Source organism: Acomys russatus, chromosome X, assembly GCF_903995435.1.
Source record: "Acomys russatus chromosome X, mAcoRus1.1, whole genome shotgun sequence".
NCBI classification, from domain to species: Eukaryota; Metazoa; Chordata; class Mammalia; order Rodentia; family Muridae; genus Acomys; species Acomys russatus.
This window is the reverse complement of record NC_067169.1, coordinates 89,767,594-89,788,819: the sequence shown is the minus strand read 5'-3', so window position 1 is coordinate 89,788,819 and position 21,226 is coordinate 89,767,594. Positions and strand designations below refer to the sequence as shown.

At 39.4% G+C, this 21,226-nt stretch overlaps 1 protein-coding gene across 1 annotated transcript in view; it reads left to right on the top strand.

The window, feature by feature from the left end:
• Dock11 (dedicator of cytokinesis 11) overlaps positions 1 to 21,226 on the top strand; it is a 188,596-nt gene that overhangs the window by 153,547 nt on the left and 13,823 nt on the right. Inside the window, exons 41-48 of the mRNA XM_051141591.1 lie at positions 1,620 to 1,802; positions 4,206 to 4,319; positions 6,555 to 6,770; positions 6,859 to 6,916; positions 12,413 to 12,519; positions 17,105 to 17,227; positions 18,923 to 19,036; positions 20,035 to 20,181. Coding sequence (XP_050997548.1) covers positions 1,620 to 1,802; positions 4,206 to 4,319; positions 6,555 to 6,770; positions 6,859 to 6,916; positions 12,413 to 12,519; positions 17,105 to 17,227; positions 18,923 to 19,036; positions 20,035 to 20,181 — 1,062 coding nt within the window. The remainder of the gene's footprint in view (positions 1 to 1,619; positions 1,803 to 4,205; positions 4,320 to 6,554; positions 6,771 to 6,858; positions 6,917 to 12,412; positions 12,520 to 17,104; positions 17,228 to 18,922; positions 19,037 to 20,034; positions 20,182 to 21,226) is intronic.

The following is a 21,226-nucleotide window of genomic DNA, read 5'->3' as shown; positions in this document are numbered from 1 at the left end:
ACCCAGAAAGAGAACAGAACTCAGAACTTGATGTTACAATTTCTGCTGAACACATAACTGGTTTTGTTACTGTGATGTTTTAAAAATTCTTCATTTGAACCATCATAATTTGGGCGTCGTCACCAACTGATACACCTTTATAGTAAGATGTGAAGTATGTAGAAGGACTAACCACACAAAAGGTTTAAGAAAGAACATTCCAAGGAGAACATGCATTTACAAATGTCTTGCATCAGGAAAAAGTTTGGAATATTCTAGTATAGCTAGAGCATAGTAGGGTGAACATCAGCATCAAAGGATACTCGAACTCAGGAGAGTGGCTGAATTTCTCCTGGGAAGGATATAGAGGAAAACTATTGGAGAAGATAACACAGAAAGGGGTGAAAGAGAAAACTGTAAAGGAGACAAGAAGAAACAGTGACAGAGGTAGCAAAAAAGGCAAGAATGGAAGATGTCACAGAAGCCAAAGAAGGAAAGAGTATCAGCATCCTTGTGAGGTACAGTGTGCTCCGTGAGATGAAAGGGGCACATTAGAACTGGCATTGAGGAAGTTACTCATGACTTTGGCTATTGTTCATGTCTCAAGTGGTGTAAGAAGACTTACTGTAAGTATTAACTACACCTAGCTATGTTCACTCTTAAATGGTTTTTATGCTAGAGTGTTTGTCTAGCAAGAGGTGATCTAATCCTGTGAAACTTTGAGACTTCCCAGTTTGACAACCAGAAGGCATTTATCAAACACCCATTGTTAACCTAATACTGCATTTGCTACCAAGGTAAAATAAAGCAGATAGATTTCTGAAATGTGGATCAAAATTAAAGATTTGTAAGAAGCTACTTTGAGTTGGTAACACTCAAGCTTCAGAATGCCTTTTTAAAAAATGGCCATTATGCCCTCTAAAGCAGCTTGCTTATCTCTACTTGCAAGGATTGGATATTCTAATAAGTCTACATTAGATCTATAGTTTATCTTCCACAGAGTAACAGGCTGAATACATTCTCAAAGCACCAGGCCACTTGCTTGTTTTGAGAATTCAGTGATCACTTGGGCACTCTTTTTCTATGGCAACATATGTCTTAATTGACCATATTTGTGGAGTAGAAAACTGACAGGTATATATGAGCACTTCACGTCACCTAGCTCCATTTTCCTTAATAATAATTTTAAAAAAGATCAATCTCACTACTAATGCTTTTCAGCTATAATTTTCTCAGCATGTGGAACTTTAGAACACAAGCAAGTGTTCTTCCCATTTTAAAGCCCCATTTGACAGCCATCATTCATCATTCAATCATTCATTTATTCAGCATGTCATTGAAGCCCTGGTCGTCTTATGTTTTGGATGATCTTGGACTCTTCACAGATTGACAGCATTTATGCCAAGTACCTTTACATTATCATAGCGACTTCTCTACTGGCTTGACTTGTTCTGTCATTGACATAAGCTTGTTTGTATGGTAACAAGTTCAGACTATCTTGAGCACAGAGCTCTGACCTCATAGTGATTTGTTATCCTCTGAAGCACCCAGCAGAGTTTTAGGTGAGGTTACAGTTGGCACTTGATAATTGGTGGATTTGATTAGATTTTCAGGTATTCATCTCTATTTTCCTTGTTTAGTTTCCCTCGGCCTTTTTTAAAGGAAGAGTAAACATGTGTGCTGCATTTTGCTATGAGGTTTTAAAGTGCTGTACTTCAAAGATTAGCTCAACCAGGAATGAGGCATCTGCACTTTTATATCTTTTGATGCGAAACAACTTTGAGTATACCAAAAGGAAAACCTTTTTGAGGACACACTTGCAGGTGAGTACCAGTCAAAGGTCCTCTTTATTGTTTCCTCTTCAGTCACTGGTCTCTATCAACACCAACATCTATAGCTGGAAAGATAGTTTAGTTGGCAAAGTGCATATTCTGCAAGCATGAGTACCCGAATTCCATCCAAAAAGCTGAGCATGGGTCTAGAGCAATGGCTCAGAAGTTTAGAGCTGGCTGGCTGTTCTTCCAGAGGACCTAGGCTTGATTCCCAGAACCTACAGGATCTGAGGTCTTCTTTTGGCTTCCTTGTGTACCAGGCATGTACGTGGTGCACAGGAGCATAGACATACCTACAGGCGAAACACCGATACACATAAAGAAAAAGCATTTTTGTTTTAAAGCCAAGCATGTTAGTATGCAGTTGTAATCCCAGAACTGAGAAAATAAGGAGAGGTGAGACTCTGGGGCTCACAGGCCAGCCAGCCTAACCTTATTTGGCAAGTTCTGAGCCAGTGAGAGACCTTGTGCCCCACTCCCAAGTTAAGAAAGACAACATCTGAAGAATGGAACACAAGTTTGACCTTTGACCTCCACACACAGGCACACATCTACACCTGCAAACACATGTATACCACCGTCATTCGGAAGGCTAAAGCAAGAGGATATTAACCTCAAGATTTACTTTGTAGAGCAAGGTCAGTGCCAACCTGGGCAATATGAAAGACAATATTTCAAAACAAAAGGTAAAAAGAGGGCTGAGGCTATAGCTCAGTGGTAGAGTGCTTGCCTACCATGCACAAGGCTTTGGGTTCCAGTCTCAGCATTAAAAAGAAATCAATATTCAGATTTCCCTTTCTGTGCCGTAGCTCTCAGACAATGTGGATATCTGCTACTTGAAGTGAGACTGGTCCAAACTGTTGAAAACATGAAGACTAAGTACATAAAAAATGGAGCATCTAAGTTGTCTTATTGTTTATAAGTTGAAATGATTTGTCAAATTTGGGGAGTAATTAAAAGATACCAGAATAAATTTTGGGTCAACAAGATGGCCCAGTGGGTAAAAGGGCTTGCTGGCAAACCTGATGACCTGAGTTTGAGCCTCTAAACACACATGGTGGAAGGAGTGAACCAACTCCTACAAGCTGTTCTCGGATCACACACACACGCACTAAATAAATATGAAAAATAAAGTCAGTTTCACTTCCATCTCTTTTTCATTGTAGCTACTTATATATGTGACTCACATTCTCTTTCTCTTGGACAAGGCTACTCTAGAGTGTGAGTCTTGATACTGTGTGCTCAAGTTCAGATTCCATGACAGTCTGACACGGAGCAGGTAACTTCCTTGGCCTCTCTGTACCTCAGCTTCTTCAAATATAAAACAGGAGATACTCTACCTCAGAACTTTTGTGAGGCTTAAGTAAGATGACTGAATAATAAGATTGTTAGATAAGACACAGCAGGTGATACACGTTGTTTTGCATGCATCAGCAAAACCTTTATTTGATAATGAAAGAGTAACAAGCATGTTGGCACATGCCTAAATCCAAATATGTGGAAGACTGGGATAGAATGATTGCACATTTGAGCCAACCTGGTCTACAGGCCAAGAACCTGTCTCAAAAACCAAAAATGAAAAAGAATTGACCTGGGAATGCTAGCATGCACCTCTATACTCTGATATACTTGAGAGACCAAGGCAAGATGTGCACTTGAGACAGATGTAAAATCAATCTGGATAATATAGCAAGAACCTGTGTCAAAAAACAATGTATTAATCTCAAGATTTTGTGGAAATCAATCTGGATAATATAGCAAGAGCCTGTCTCAAAAAACAAAACAAAACAAAAACAAAACAAAACAATGGACTTAATCTCAAGATTTTGTGGAAATCACAGAATTTAACAAACTGCTTGTGATAAGCTCCTGGCTCAACTACTTGCTGTGTGGAGCGCCCCTAGGCAAGTTACTTAATCTGGCTAAACCAGTTTGCTCAGCTGTAAAATGAGGCCAAGTATTTACCACCTTGCATGGTTAGTATGAGGGTGAAAAATGAAGTGTATATAGCAACTGGCATCATGCCCAGCACAGAAAACACAGTGGGTAATAGTGATTATTCTACGTCTTCATATCATTGTGATTATCTGATGAAATACCTCTGATTCTAAACATGATTGGGTCTTCTCGGCTCAGTGCTACTGTGTAATATAGGCAGTCTCTAGCTGCGGATCTTCACTGCCTTACTTTGTCCCATTAGAGCTGTTAGCTGGGGAAGGGTTATTAGTAGGGAAACAGCTATTAGCCTGCAGTCCCAGATATGGAAGAGACTGAGGTCAAGTATAGCTAGTTAGATGCTAGCCTGGACACTGTATAGTGATACCCCTCCCCAACTCCCAAAGTGCAATTGTTTTCAAAGCCATTTGAAATCATAACCTTTATTTCTTCCCACAGATAATAATCGCTGTAAGTCAGCTGATAGCTGATGTAGCACTAAGTGGAGGATCAAGATTTCAGGAGTCTTTATTCATTATCAATAATTTTGCGAATAGCGACAGACCTATGAAGGTATGGAGTAAACTGAAGCCGTGTTGGCTGGAATTGTGAGATAACATGTGCAATGCTCTGGGTTTGATCCTCAACAGCAAAATAATGAATAAAAAGCACTTAAACTAACAAAGGGAGTTTATATCCTTAGACTGTCATGGCATTCCCAGTGGTTGTTCATACGGAATGGATAGAATGTGAGCTTTATGAGTTGATGGCTTTTACCTACCACTGGCTCTCTAGCAACTCTATCCAACTAAATAGATGAAACAAATGTGCATCACTTAGTAATAGAATCTGTGTTGTTTTCTCTGCTTGGTTTCTAAACTTGCTCAGAACACAAAAGTGTTGTTTCTTTCATAACAATTGTTATCATTTATAATACTGGCTAATTAAACACTGGGTTTGAAAATGAAGAAACATTTCACTTCATAGCCTGGCTCGTAGATCCATTGCCAACAGATGAGAAATGGAACAAAAGAGCTTCATTCTTTGTTGGTTCTGTGATTTTCAAAAGCTATGTGAACCGACTATGGCTTGCTGTAACAGCCCAACGCTGTCACTCTTAAGCAGCAGTCCACCAGAATCAAGCCAAAGATTCTGACCATCGTTGCTGTTTCACACAGCTTAACAACTAGAACCTTGTAAAACTGCGCCTCTTGCTGTGTTGCCTGGAAGACAGGTCCTGGGGTCTTCCCAGGGGCATGAATTGTCTCCATTCTTGGGAAAGGTCAGAGTCTGGTATATTTGACAATATTGTATAAAATCGTTTTTAAAAGAAATCCAAAACGGCTGCTTGTGGTGGCACACACCTTTAATCCCAGCACTCAGGAGGCAGAGGCAGGTGGATCTCTGTTTGAGGCCAACCTGGTCTACAGAGTGAGTCCAGGACAAGCAAGGCTACACAGAGAAACCCTGTCTCGGAAAAAAAAAAATCCAAAGCTCACAGTCACAACATACTTGATGTTTGGGACATGTGGAATCTGTGTGTCAAAAGAGCCATTCCCATAGGAATGCTGCTTGCAGGGAGGGGAACACTGAGCAGTGCCAGCTGCCCACAGGCTGGGAAAGTTTGCTTCTCAAACAGCTCTGGTGGTTTCCCAGGGGATCAGTATACAGTTCAACTAATCCCATGAGTGTGAAAGCAGCGTATACTATTTCAGCTATTTTACTCATGCTCCAAGAACTTCTGCTTCCAGTTGTTACCATGCTCAATGCTGGAGCATACAGGGAAATTAGCGGCATTTTCCAAGTGAATAGGGTTGATGTTGGCTCTGGTTGTGAAGAACTCTTTGGCTTCCCCCCTTGACTCATTTGTGAATGACTTAATTTTAACTGTAAAGGCCACCATTACCAATAATCCCTGTTACAATAAGGTAAGCCTTTCCCTCAGGAAGTGGAGTTTCTGTTAATGAGCACAGAGGGTTTAGATGCAGCTACTAATTATTTTTAGAGCAGATAACAAGGCAGAACAGTATATTATTTTCATATTGAGTTCCCTGTGTGTTGCCCCATCCCCATCATAGGGTCAGAAACACTTTGAGAGGTTAATGTTCTCTTTAACCTCTCTGGAATATGATGTGACTCACAACCTGTCATTTGTGGAAAGAGAAAACCGGCAGCAGGGTCTTCACTGAGGTGTGTGTTCCAGTGAGTGAGCAAGATAGGCACACTTGTCAATATGAGAAATTGCCTGCAGAGCACTAGGTCTGGAGCCAGATTGCCTGGATACAAGTCCTGTCTCCATGACTTGCCAATCGGGAGACATTGGCTGAGCTTCTCAACTGCCCTCTGTGTCTGTTTTCCCATTGGTAGAAATACGTGAGAAGACTACTTAATTTATAGGGTTGTTCTTAAAAGTAAAACATGTAAAACACCCAGATTGGTACCTGGTACCAATGTGCTGTCAATAACTTTCAGTTAAGGTTATAACTTTCATTTACTGTTGTAAGTAAACCCACAAACATACAGAACTCACAATGGAAGAGCCAGGGTCCAAAGCCAGATAGCCTGACTGCACAGGTTATGGGTTTTGGTGCTTTGAGAATATTACCATCAAGTTCAAAAGCCTAGTTACATGTTTAAAAAGAACTAGGGTAAAACCTGTTAGACTTGCCACATGCAACACAGTGTTAAAACTGTTAATAAGGAATAGAAACTGTCTTGTGTTCCTAAGGAGTGCATGTTCGTGTTTAAATCCTCTTGTTAATACTGCTAACCATGTGGGTCTTTTGTTTTCTTTTGTTTTGAAATTAGGCAACTGCTTTTCCCACAGAAGTCAAAGATTTGACCAAGAGGATCCGAACTGTTCTTATGGCCACTGCCCAAATGAAGGAGCATGAGAAAGACCCCGAAATGCTAATTGATCTTCAGTATAGCTTAGCCAAATCTTATGCCAGCACACCAGAACTGAGGAAAACTTGGCTTGACAGCATGGCCAAAATTCACATAAAAAATGGAGATTTTTCTGAGGTGACTACTTAAAACTTTGTTCCCACTGGGACTCTTCAAACTCCTTTGGACATATTCTGACACTTCTTTCTTTGTCATCCATTTCTAGGCTGCAATGTGTTATGTCCATGTAGCGGCTCTAGTTGCAGAATTTCTTCACCGAAAGAGTAAGATCTTTCTGTTCTGAGATGGGAGGACTCTCAGCTGGCAAAATAATCTTTATCTTTGCAGCTTGCAGATGTGAATGGGATAGGATCGAGCTCTTAAAACTATGTTTACCTTCCGTGTCATTCAGTGCTAACTAAGCAGACATCCTTATAAAAGAAGCCTGGGTTGCTCATTTTGGCTTCAGTTTCTGTGGGAGGTTACAAGAATAAGTTAAATAGTACACGGCTGGGCCTGATGCCCAGTGTTTATTTCCCAAGACTGTTTGCCTGGACAACTGCCACAAATTCGGTTTTTTTTTTCCCTTGGGGCTTAAGAGAAACTCTAATACAGATAGATCGCTTCCCGCCCCCATCCTTAAGTTCACCATGGTCTAGGTATCTAGAACGGTTTTTATGCTGAGACACCTGAATGGTAAAGGTAATCAGGTCCTTGAAGGATAGCAACAGCTCTGCATACCTAAATCAGGCATCAGCTTGAAAGGTTCTCTGTCCCCAAACAATATCACTGACTTAGTACTCAAATAGCAAAACAATTGAGTAAGGTTTGCAGATTAATTGGCAATGGCGATTGCAATTGAGACATCTGCTATCTATCACAATGTCTGTGCTGCTGTCTTCAAGACAGTCAACTAAGTAACAGGAGGGCAAAATGAAAGCAATGTAAAGGAGTCATATTACTTGGCCTTTGGCTATGGTACAACCTTATGGGTTTTGTTCTTGTTTGCTTGTTTATTATGTATACAGTCTTCTGCCTGCATGTACTCCTGCACACCAGAAGAGGGCATCAGATCATGTTATAGATGGTTGTGAGGCACCATGTGGTTGCTGGGAATTGAACTCAGGACCTTTGGAAGAGCAGTTAGTGCTCTTAACCACTGAACAATCTTTCCAGCTCCCTGTTTTTTTGTTTTGTTTTTAACTCTGGAATTTCTGTGCTTTTCATTTCACATCTAAGGTCCCATGTTCATGTAAAATAATAGCCATTTGAGAGATTTTTCTCCCAATATGATTATAATGATCAAACTATGCATTTATTTTCCAAGCAGGCCTCACACTTTTTATGTAGCCAAGAGTGACCTTGAACTTTTGCTCTTCCTGCCTCTAGCTCCTGGGATTATAGGCATGCACCCACTATGCCCAGTTCATGCAGTGTTGGAGATCGAACCCAGAGCTTTGTGAATGCAAAGCAAGCAAGTGTGTGAGCAGAGTCTCCAGCATTTTACTTGTATTTTAAATTAACACTGAAATCCTTCAGAACAATCTAATTTCTCAAATTGATAGACTCAGCTAGAGCTACTGGGGTCTGAAACCCCAACACATTGAGGTTAAGGCACAAATCCAAGGCAGCCTGGGCTACATGGGTGAATTCCAAGGCAGGGTGGGTTACAGAGTATGACCCTGAAATGGTTCCAGACTCATTAAGAATTATTAAGAATTAATCCTCTATTTTAAAAATAGGTAATTATATTAGAGAGTCTTCCTGAGAATAATCTTGCTTTACTCACAAGCACCAAGACTTTAAATTCAACAAAAACTAAAAATTATGTATCATAAGAAAATAAATCAAAAAATTAGTGCCTTCCAGTTTTTTCCTTTTCATACATATATTGTTGTCATTGATTTCTTTTCTTTCTGGTTCTAGGGACTGACCCAGTGGCTACAGGCATGGTTGGCATCAAGCTATATACCCATGCTACAAGTAGTTCTAAAATGGAGACAGAATTTTTCCAAAATCAGACTACCTTCATCTTTTTCAATGATAACACTGATATTTTTGTCAAGTTGTCTTAAAAATTGAAGTTGCATCCCTGCAATTCCAAATTCATTGACAAATATGAGCATCTTAAACACAGTAATATGGTTTGAAATTCTTTCCAGAGAAACTGCCTTCCTGTTATCCAAGCTTTCTGATTAGTGAACACCTGAAATAAGAGTTCCAGGTCCATTCAGAATAAACCTGTTAGATTTTGAAAATAGATAATTAATTATATTAGAAATTCTTCCCGAGATTCTTGTTTTACTCACAGGTACAAAGACCTTCAGACTAAACAAAAGCAAAAATAATTTCTCTCCATTACTCAGTCCTTAACTTTACAGAGGCTGTTTCATCCTCTAGTTGTTTAAGCACTAAGCAGCCACCTTAATCAGCAATCTGACCTGTCTTAACAAGTGGATGAAGCCCAAACTTGTCAGTGAAGCCATTCATAATATCCTCAGGGTTCTTCAAATTTATCCTTCAGTAAAAGTCAAAGAGTTAAGGAGGGAAACATGATGTTTTACATCTTTAACAAAGAAATGTTAAATGTGAATGTTGTTTACATACTTATTTAGTGTTCCTGTCTATTTTTTGAACCTGGAGAATTCAACTTTCTTAAACTAGAGACCATCTGATTCTAAAAGGGAAACAGTAGTGAAACTCCTCAGGGTGTTTCTACCTTAGATTTAGTGATTAACAAAAAAGAAAGACCCAAAGAGCTTCTTTTTTTCAATTAGCTGCTTAAACTATGAGAGTGGTATCAAGATAGATGGCTAATCTAAAACAGTTAAGAATGCTATAAAATATTCTTAATCAAGATGGAATAAAATGCTGCCTAGCTGAAACATTGGAAACGAATGTTCTATCATGTAGAGGATTTTTTTGTTGTTGTTTTTGGGTTTTTTTTTTAAATAAAAATAAAGTTTGTTCCAGCTGGTGGTTTCCTGGCCCCTAGGGAATCCAGTGTGAGAATTCTGCAACCCATCAGCATCAGATCTAGAAAAGACCTGACTCTTTAAGCAAATATGTTTTAAATAACATTTAGTGATGACCATCAAGACAGTCTAGAATTTGTTTTCAATTAATTGTCCATTGATACTGAAGACAAAAAGCGGGTTCACATTTTCAATCCCTGACAGCAGTTTTGGTATGCAGCACCAAAAACTTGTTTTCTGCTATTTCTAAGCTTCATAGTTGCAGCTCACCTCACCCCCTTCTTCTCTCCAACTCTCTCAAATGGAACTCTGGGTAGTGTACATAGTACAAGTCCTCCATTGTTGAGTTATACCCTCTGCCACCCCCTAAGCCATTTCTCTTAAAGTGCACTGTAAAAATATTCTTAATTGAGATGCAATAGAATGCTAATTAGCTGACACATTGGAACCAAATGTTCTATTGTTTAGACTTTCTTTTTATAAATATTAAGTTTGTTCTAGCTAGTAGTTTCCTGGCCCCCAGGAGTGTCAACATAAGTGCAGGACCACTACTGGAATCTTCCATTCTTTGTTCGAGGCACTGAAGTGCCAGGAAAGGGGGAAGGAATGAGCAGGGAATGGTGGCTCGTGCCTGAAATTTCAGTATTCAGGAGTTAGAAATTTGAGGCCAGCCTGTGCCACATAGTGAGTCCAGGCTATAGTGTGAGAGGTTGTCTCATCCCTGCACCTCCCCCATAAAAGAAAAAGAAAAGAAAATGAAAGTAGAAAGAGGTATAGAGTCAACCCTGACCCACCCCACCCCACCCCACCCTCAAACAGGCAGCCGTGTCCTTGCTCTTTGTACCAGAGATGCCTTACAGATAGATTCTCACGCTCTTCCCTTTACCCAAGTCAACTGGAAGCAGTGATAATGGGCCTCTTGTTGTTACTCTTTCTTTCTTATTCTCAAATGTAAGTTCCAAGCAGGACAAGTCAGTGTTTCTTTCATTTTGTCTGAGAACCTTAGCATTTCGGGATCTCACTCCCTAAAGAGCAGGCTTTGGCATTCTTCTCTCTTTTCCTGAGAGAGGGCACAACACTTCTCCCCAGGGAAGACAAGAGTCAAGTTTTCTGCATTCTTGTACTACTATATAGCACCCTCCTTCAGCAAAGCTTCAGGCCTTCAGCTTCGCCCATAAGCCCAGAGGATGCAATTTCCTTCTCCACAGCATCTCCTCTTCTCATCCCTTTTATGGTAGTTCTGCTTTCGTCCCCAAGTTTTTGTATCCAGCGTCATCTAGCTAGCATTTCACAAAGCACTTCATCCCTTTCTTTGTTCCTAACTCCCCTTTATGCTCCCCCTCAAGATCTTACCTCTTACTCTTTTGGCTGCCAGTCGTCTCTTATTGATTTACATTCAGAATTTTAGACTTACCAAGATAAGAAAATGTCTTCTTCAAGGTTGCCATATACAATTAGCCAAAACACTATGAATATAACATTAATATAATTCCAGATTGTTTGGTGCTTCTTCTTGCTCTGTGTATTTTATTTTATATAGATATAATAATATAAATGTATAAGTAAAAAAATAAAAATAAATATTAATTTTTTTAAAAAAAGAATTGGTGCCGCTATCCCATCCTCCAAAATCCTACCCATTCTTTTCATGAGGTCACTTGGACTTTAAGTGGGTGTACCTAAATGGACTGTTTACATCGTTCTTTCTCTAGCATGGCATGTAGTAATATAAAAAAAATAGCTATGAAGCATTAAGATCAAGATTTCCAGTCAAAGTGAGGTGGCTTGTACCTCCCCCCCCCCGCCATCTCAGCACTTGCAAGGAAAAGAACCAGGCAGATGGTTACAAATGTGATGCCAGCCACATCTGAAGCATGCCTTTGTTCTCCTCTAAATCCAGACTGTAGGAAAACATGTGGCTCTCTCCACCCAGATTCTCGCTCCACAAGAACAATATGGGTCACAGTTGTAAAAAGTGCTTTTCAGCTCCAGTTTACTCCCTGCTTCCCAGGGACCCAGCTGGTAGCAGTTGTTTAATTCTATCTTGAGAAAGTTACTTTACAATATTGATAGGCTCATTTAGCAATAATAATCATTTAGCCCTTCTTACATGATAAGCTTTATTCCAAACATGTGTTCATGTTATTTTTCACAGACTACCCTTTATTATTATTCTTGTTATAATGGTAGTGGTGGTAGTGATGATGATGAAATTTTATAAATACTAAGGAGACAAACATCCAAATTTATACAATGACACAGTGATACAGTCAAATGCATGCCTTTTTTTTAATGTTGCATTCTCCAAGGATGTTTTATCTTTGCCTGTTTTACTTCTTGCCTGTCATATAAATCCTAGGCTAGGCTCTTCCAATAACTGACTGAATTCCTTTTCCAACTCAGAGTGAAATGTAAACACTAGAGTTACCTAAGGTCATTCAGTAGTTACCTAAAAATGTCTGACCTTTTGTCTAGATGATATGTACAGAGTAAACAAGCAAAGGATGAACATTTTAATATAACTTTTATACCAAAAAATCATCTATACCAGCCATTAAAGATGGTGCACCAAAGTCACAACTTACTTATGATGAATTTGGGCTCACTTTGGGAAGGAAGAAGAACAATAGAATGTAATAGATCTGAGTAATACATAAAATTATTTTTAGCTGAAACTTGTACTTATGTCTGTGACCCAAAGTCATTTGTGTTATAAAAGTAGCATATCCTTTTAAGGGTGTCTTTTACTTACCAAACATTTTTTTTTTTGTAATACATTTACCCCCTTTCTGGTTTTCCACACAGAATTGTTCCCTAGTGGGTGTTCAGCCTTCAAGAAAATTACTCCCAATATAGATGAAGAAGGAGCCATGAAAGAAGATGCTGGAATGATGGATGTTCATTACAGTGAAGTAAGACCCCAGGGCCTGCATTGTCATTTACAGAAAGTTCCCATTTCAAAGTGTACCTATATTAAAGGTTACTAGATCTGGCTTAACTTTGAAAATATCCAAGGGTTGGTGAGCGTAATAAATTGTCTAGTCAAAGGAATTCCTGTTGGCAGGAATCTTGTCTCAGTAAATCTTCCCATTATCTTGTTTTAAAATGTAGCATTTAGAGGGCTGAAAACATAGCTTTTTAGAGGCCTGGAAACATGGCTTAGCAGTTAAGAGCATTTGTCCTTTCTGAGGACCCAGATTTGGTTTGCAGCACTCACATGGTGGTTCATAACTACCTCTAAATCCAGTTTCATGGATGGATCTGATTTCCTCTTCTAGCCTTCATGGACACCAGGCCCTCAAGTGGTATACATACATGCATAGAGGCAAAATACTCATAAAAATAAAGTTAATAAAAGTATTTTTTTAAAATACAGTCTCTACCATCTTTATACCATGATCTCTGTGACCAGATCCCATCTAGCATCTGAAAAAGGACTCCAGAAAACTAGAGTTAACATTGTCTTCTACGTCAAATAGGCAAAGTATATGCAACAAAGTAGTGCAAATGGAAATCTCCTGCTCTCTACCTCAGATGGATAGAAAACAGCTTTAGTTGTCCATCAGTAAGGATCTGCTAAGCACTAACATAGCAGCAAGCCTGTAGAGTTGGTGCTAAAAGGGCTGTAAAGTGGTGAACTATGATCTCCAAGTTCCGCTCTGGAGGTAATCACTGAAATAATGTAGGTATGTGGCATGCAAAGTCAGAGGTGTAAGCAGGGGAGATTAGTATGGTTGTGATGTGAGAGGTGGAGTCAGTATCGTTGGAGTATATGATAGGGATGCATGACAATGTCACAAAGAAACCTATATTTTAAAAATAGGTGTCAATTTTTAAAAGGCAAATGTGACGTTCACAGAGATTGAAGTGGTGTGCCATCCCATAAAATTACATTTTTATTTTTAAAATATTTATTTGTTTTGGGTTTTGAGACATGGCTTCTCTGTAGTTCTAGCTGTCCTGGGACTAGATCTTTAGACTAGGCTGGCCTTGAACTCACAGAAATCCACTTGCCTCTGTCACGTGAGAGCTGGGATTAATGGCTATGCTGTCTACTTTTTGTAACTCATTTGTGAGGATCCTTTGTATATACTGAATGTAAATATTGTATAGTAGATGTTCTGTGAGGTGAAGGAAAGTCTCTTCTTTTCATTTTCATCCAGACTTCTTTTTGGCTATCGTGATCAGATACTGATTTTTAATGATATATGATAATTTTAAAGATTTATTTGATATATTTTTTATTTTTTGAGGTTATAATATATTTACATCACTTCTCCCTTTTTTTTTTTACCCCCTCCAAACCTTCCCATATACCCCACACACTTTTCCAAATTCATAGCTTCTTTTCCTTTCATTGTTACATGTCTGTGTCTGTGTGTATTTTTAAATACATATATACAATGTTACTTGTATGTATATTATTAAATATTCTATTCAGCATTTGTTATTTCCTTTATTAGGCATATGTAGTGGTATATTCCTTTCAGTTCCTGAAATAAACACCATTAGTTTGTAACTGACTTTTTGGTATTTTGGAGAAAGGATCTCACTATGTAGCCCTGGCTGGCCTGAAACTTGCCATGTATACCAGGCTGGCCTTGAAATCACAAAGATCAATCTGCCTCTCCCTTCTGAGTGCTAAGAGTAGAGGTGTGTGCTACTATGTACCTGCTGAAATTCTTACTATAGACATTGAATGTTAATATGCTGACCCTTTCTTCACGTAGTCACATTGATTGAGTACCTGCTGTACAGTCCCACTATACGAATCACAGAAGAAAGCAGTCTAGATAAATAAGCCTGTTCCTACCCCTAAAGAATCACAGCTTATTTGGAATGTCCGTTACCTAGACAGTGCGCAAATATTGCGGAACTATAAATATTTACCCCACTGATTAGTAGAGTGGGGAGCAAAGTATTTGTACCTTGTCTTCCTTATCTGGACCAGGAACAACATGTAGAAGGGTAGTACCATGCTATTCGAAGGAGGGGCTTGAAGGGCATGAGGTATATCGGGAGAATTGCTGTGAGCATTGCTGGTATTGAGGCACTTGGCATGTTGAATGGTGAGGTCATAGAAACTTGAGGCATCTCATCACAAGCCCTGTGTCCACATGAAGGAGCTTGCCCTTATCCTGTGAGTAATGGGATGCTTTCACATTTTCAGTGACATAGTCAGAACTCTGTGCTCTATCTGTAGAGGACGTATTGAGAGGTGCCAAGGCTGGAGTCGGGAAGATCAGTTACGGAAAAACATAATGAGATGTTGAGCTTTAGCAATAGATACAGAAGTGGAGAAGGGTCAGACCTGAGAAAATATCTAGGAAGTAAAAGTGACAGGGCTTGAAAAGAAGCTCAGAGGATGAGGGAAGGAAGCGACTATTAGTTTCCTGGGTATCTTATTCTGTCTGCAGTGCTGTAACATAACACAATAGACTAGGTAGCTGATGAACAGCAGAAATTAATTTCTCAGAGTCCTAGAGGTTGGGAAGTCCAAAATCAAAGTACCAGTGGCAATGTGCCCACGGAGGGCAAACTTCCCAGTCCATAGATGACCTCTTCTTGCTGTGCCCTGACATAGTAGAAGGAGTGAGCTCCATCTCTCATCTCTAGGATTTCTTTTCAAAGGCTGCTTGAAATCCTACTCATGTTGGCTCTGCCTTTTGACATCATCAACCCCGACTTGCTCATCTTCTAATACAATTTAAAAGGTTAGAATTTTCACATGTCAGTCTGAGGGAAATGAACACTTAGACCGTGGCACCAAGGCTGCTACACACAAAGTACCTCAAAGTGGGTAGCTCCAAACAGCAGAAATACATTCCTTCAGCATCCTGGAGTTGAGAAATCTGAAACTGAGGTTTCATCATGGAAACAGTCCACTTCCCCAGAGTCAGGTAGAAGCCTTCCTTGGCTTTTGGTGATAGCTGTTGATCCTTGGCATTCCTTGGTTTGCAGATACATAGATTCTGGCTCTGTGATCACATATTTTCCCTGGATACCTGCAGTGTCTTATGAGGGTGCCAGCTTTATTGGCTTGAAGGCTCACCCTCTATTGGTATATTCATCTTAATCAATTGTATCTCTAACAACCCTTTTCCAGATCAGGTCACATTCTGAGGTGGATGAGAACATCAACTTTAGGACAGGGGTTTTCAACCTTCTGATGTTGCAGTTCCTCATGTTGTGACGAGCCCCCCCACACCCCCGCAGCCATAAAATTATTTTGTTGCTAATTCATGATTGTAATTTTGCTACTGTTATGAATCGTAAAGTAAATATCCAATATGCAGGATATCTGACATGCCACTCCTGTGAAAGGGTAGTTCACCACCCTCCCCTAACCCCGCCAAAGGTAGCAACCAACAGGTTGAGAAATACTGATGTAGGGGAATACAATTCAATTTATAGCAGGATAAAGCCAAAACTGCACCTCGTTTCCCAGCTAAGAATATATAGAATATTGCTACCTGCTTCATCTAGAAGATGAGTTCCATTGTCTAAGAGACAGGCGGGGTCATTATGGCAATCAGTTCCATAGATCTGAAAGAAACCAAGTTGCTAAAACTTAAAGCCAGCAGCACAGCAGTTGGCCTTATCTTTATATTGTTGAGTGAAGTGATGCTTCACAAAATTGTTGTATGCAGCTGTTAATGATTCTGGAAGGTGAGAGTGCTTTATTATAGGATATTATCCTATCCCTACTGGTCATTCATAGGAAGGAGGAGTTCTTTCTCTGGATAGTATCAGTTTAATGGCGACCTAAACCACTAATGTATTCGCTTGAAAAGTTGGCACATTCTCTTAAGACTAATGTTCTGGGCAAATATTGTTTCAATATGAAAGAAAAGAAATGGAGATGTACAAGTTTAGTGGAATTTACTTGGCTAAGCATTTATATATTCTCTGTTTATTTTTATTAAGACATATTGTATATGCATACCTACATGAGATTCATTATTGCTATATCTGAATGTGCATACAGCATTCATTGATGATATCCAACCATCCTTCTTCGACACTTACCACCCACCCTTTGCCACCCTGGCATAATTTCTGTCCTCTAGTGAATCATTCTTCAACTTTCACGTCCACTGAGCCCATAATCTGGAACAAGCAAAAGATTCAATTCAACATGATACTGCAAGCATAGGCTCTCTATTTTCACATCAACAAAATATAGTTGACTGTTGATAGTAATTTCATTTTTTTAGAAATATTTCTAATTTTCTAGTGCTTGTAACATTTGATTTAGAAAATAGTTGTGATGCTGTATATGCTGGTGCGTACATGTTAATCCCAGCACTCACGGGGCTAAGGCACGAAGCTCACTGGCTGGAGGGCAGGAAACCTGGGCTCCACAGCTAGATCCTGATTCAGAAGAAAGCAGTGGGCAGGGGGCAAGATGTGGTCTTACAAGTAAGGTAAGATGGTTTAAGATGGCTTTGTCCGAAGCTATTTTCTAATACCCATTGACTATTTCTCTTACTGCAGGAGGTTTTGCTGGAGTTGCTAGAACAGTGTGTGGATGGCTTGTGGAAGGCAGAGCGTTACGAAGTCATTTCTGAGATCTCCAAGTTGATCATTCCAATTTATGAGAAACGCCGTGAATTTGAGGTAGGGAATGGACACACTGGCATCCCTGCCTTACATACATTGTTTCAGTCTTGGCTGATAGTTTATAGAATGTGTTCCTATCTTTTTACTCTGGTGTCTTCTGAAGAAAACGGGTTGTTCATTATATTAGAACATTGGAATTTTATCATAAAATAAATATACTTATTTTATTTTATTTTTTTAATTTGTGAGGCCAAGGATGGACCCCAGGGCCTTGAGCATGCTAGGGACATATCCTATCTCCAAGACTCCCCCATTGCAGATTGTAACTCTCCTCCCTAGAAACATGATTCTTTGTTGAGCTAGAGTGCAGGGACTAAAAGTGCTGGCAGACAAAGGAACGTAGGAGGATACCAGCAATAATTCAGCTATGAGGGTTTATTATCAATTTTCCCTGCCTGGAAAACTGTTGATAGATTCCAATGAACGGCTGCTGCCATGTGCATGGGGCGGAATTTTTTAAATATTCAAGTCTTTGGGTTTATATCATCATTTCTACTGCAACTGTACAGAAAGCAGGAGGCTGGCTTAGGATTTAAGCTATTTTGAGAGTAGAGGTGAAATGAGCTGAGGGTAGTCACTTTGTGGAACTGATACTGATAATTGCCTCAAATTTGAAGCTAGCCTAGACTGCATAGAATGGCCCTTTATTTAAAAATACACACACACACACACACACACACACACACACACACACACACAAAACAACAACCACAAAACCCCCACCCAACAACAAAACCTGTTTTTAAACTCAAAAGCTTCAAGAAGTCCCTGAAGTTGACCAGAGATGCTAAGCCCTGCCTTCTCTAATATAAACGGTAAGGACTACTAAAAGACACTCTCAGAGCAACTGGGCTGCCCAGAAGAGTCTCAGATCAACAGAGGTCCCTGAAACAGACATTCCTCAACCTGTTGAGCTACCTGCAAGTTGCAGAGTGTGCTCCTGGCCTTCAGTTTTCGCGAGTTACACTGAGGCGGGCTTTTGGTGATACAGCTGACACTGAGTCCATTTTGCTCTTATAAAGGCTTATCTCACCCATACTCCTGTTAGCAAACCCCATAGAACTCATTGGTTCGCCAAAAATTTTTTTGAAAATTTTTCTAAGTCAGACTGCAGAAGTAGCTCAGTAGTTAAGAGCACCTGCTGCTCTTGCAGAGGTCCTGGGTTCAGTTTCCAGAACCCACGTAGTGGCCCACAACCAACTGTGAATCCAGTTCCAGGGGATCTGATGTCTCTTCTGATCTCTGTGGTATACAGACATATGTGCAAGCAAAACATTCACACACATAAAAATTAAATTAAGAAAGAACTTAATAATTATGCATAAATAAGTAAAATTCACATATTCACACAATATGAAATGTTTCTGCGCTTCTGGGCATTGAACCCAGGCACGTGCTGGGCCATTTCTGCACTACTCAGCTGTAGCTGAGCCCCTTTATTGCAACTTTTGAGGGGAGATCGTGCTAATAGCCCAGCATGTTCTGGTACTGGAATGAGTACATAGTGAGTACCAGGCCACCCTAGGCTATACAGCAAGACCGTGTCTCCAAAATCACAATAAAATAAACAATAAAACCCAATGTTTTTTTAACAAATTAAATATTGATATATTTTAAACTGTTATATGTTGATCTTGATACATTTCATGACTGACAAAAACACAGAGATAATTTCTATATTCTCGTTTTCAGAAACTGACTCAAATCTATAGAACTCTTCATGGCGCTTACACAAAAATTCTGGAGGTTATGCACACCAAAAAAAGACTTTTAGGTACTTTCTTTAGAGTTGCCTTTTATGGCCAGGTAAGTGTGCTTTAGTAAAGTTTGTTCATCAAGCTGTTTGGCTTTTTTAATGTTTGCCTTTGACTTCTATGGCCTTTGTGCAGTCTTTGCTTCTGTAGATGTGTCTTGCTTTTCCCACAGGAGAGAGCTCAGTGTGTAGTGTTCTAGAGCTCAGTGTGTAGTGTTCTAGTTCACTTTAGTTCTCTTCTCTAATTAGGTCAGGGATGCCAGGTGTGGATTTCTTATTAATTCATGAAAAAAAATCCATGTTAGTTTCCTCCTTCTACCAATAATATGTTTGTATGCTTATGAATTTGAGAACACACAGAAGAAAACTTTACCATGGGGATAATTACTAAAATTTATAACAAATAAAAATAATTCTATATTACATCTTCCCCTTCCAGACAATAATAATATGCTTGTATGCTTAAGCAATTGACAATTCTAGTGTTAATATACTAAAATTAAAATATTAATATGGTCTGACGTGGAGTTTCTATTTCTGTGATAAAACACCATGACCAAAAGCAACTTGTGGAGGAAGGGTTTATCTCAGATTATACCATACTCCTTTACTGAGGGAAGTTAGAGTAGTAACCAAACAGGACAGGAACCTGGAGGCAGAAGCCATGGAGGGGTGCTGCTTACTGCTTGCTCTTCATCACTTGCTCAGCCTGCTTTCTCATAGAACCCAGCACAACCAGCCCGGGGATACAAACACCCACAATGGGTTGGGCCCTCCCCCATCGATCACTAATTAAGAAAATGCCCTACAGGCTTGCCTACAGGCCTCTCTGATAGACATATTCTCAATCGAGATTCCTACTTTCCAAATTACTCTACTTTATGTCAAGTTGACATAAAACTAGCCAGCATAAATATGTTAAAACTAATATTAATCAGTATTATTTTAAATGTAGTCAAATCTATTGTCACTAGTTCTGCAGATTTATATTTCCCTTTGATGCTTTTCTCACATATTATTTGTAAACTACTTTTTTTTACCTTTATAATAGTCATTTTTTGAAGAAGAAGATGGAAAAGAGTACATCTATAAAGAACCCAAGCTCACTGGCCTTTCAGAGATTTCCTTGAGACTTGTGAAACTTTATGGTGAAAAATTTGGTACTGAAAATGTCAAAATAATTCAGGATTCAGACAAGGTAACCTGTGCCGTGCATTTGGAAATCACTGTTCATTTTTTACAGACTTAGTACATTGCTCGTGATATGTGGGAGAGAAGCATGGAGGATGATCCTATCAGGGAATGACAGGAAGAATGGGGGCTTTGAAATTAGGGAGGCCAGGACTCAAATCTCCATTCTCTGCTAACTATAATGCCTATAGGGAAATCACTTAGCCGCTCTGAGCTTGAGTCTTCTCACTTGTAACATGGAGACAACAGTACCCTCCTTGTGGTGGTGTTATATGCATTAAATGAGTTACTGCGTAGAAAGTGACAATAGAGTTACATTAAATATTCACTAATAGTAATAGAAAAGACCATGTTTAATAAAGTTCAGCTGTTGTAATACAGTTCTATACCATGATTCTTAGTTGACTCCTGTGTCATTAAAATCATCCAGAGGCATAGAGACCTGCTATACTGAGCTAAAATAGCCCTAGTTAAAAAAGATTGACTATACTTACATTATTATTATGATTATTATGATTATTATGATTATGATTATTATTATTATTATTGTGTGTGTGCATATGTGTTTATATGTACATGTGAAAACATGCATGTGAAAGATAGAAGTCAATGTTAAAGGCCTTCAGTCACTCTCCACCTGATTTTATTTTATTTTTTGAGACAAGGTCTTTAACTGAACCTGGAGCTCTCCAAATTAGCTAGACTGGCTGGCCAGCAAACTCAGGGATCCTGCTGTCTCTGCCAACCTGAGACTAGGGTTACAGGTGTGCACTGCCAGCTTTTTTTTATCTGGTTCTGGGGATCAAGCTCAGGTCCTCTTGCCTGTACTGTCAAAGGTTTTACTGCAGCCACTATCCCCCAGTATTCTTTTGGTTTGGTTTTTTGCTGGTCTCAAACTCCCAACAGCAGCCTTTATATATGCTGGGGAAAGGAGAGACATAGTGACTACAGTCAGTTTAGGGACCACATGAGGCTATTGAGTTGTTTACTTCCTTAACCAAGCTTCCCTGAAAGATGAAATAGTTTATGTCCAAAGAGCATTGTGTCTTATG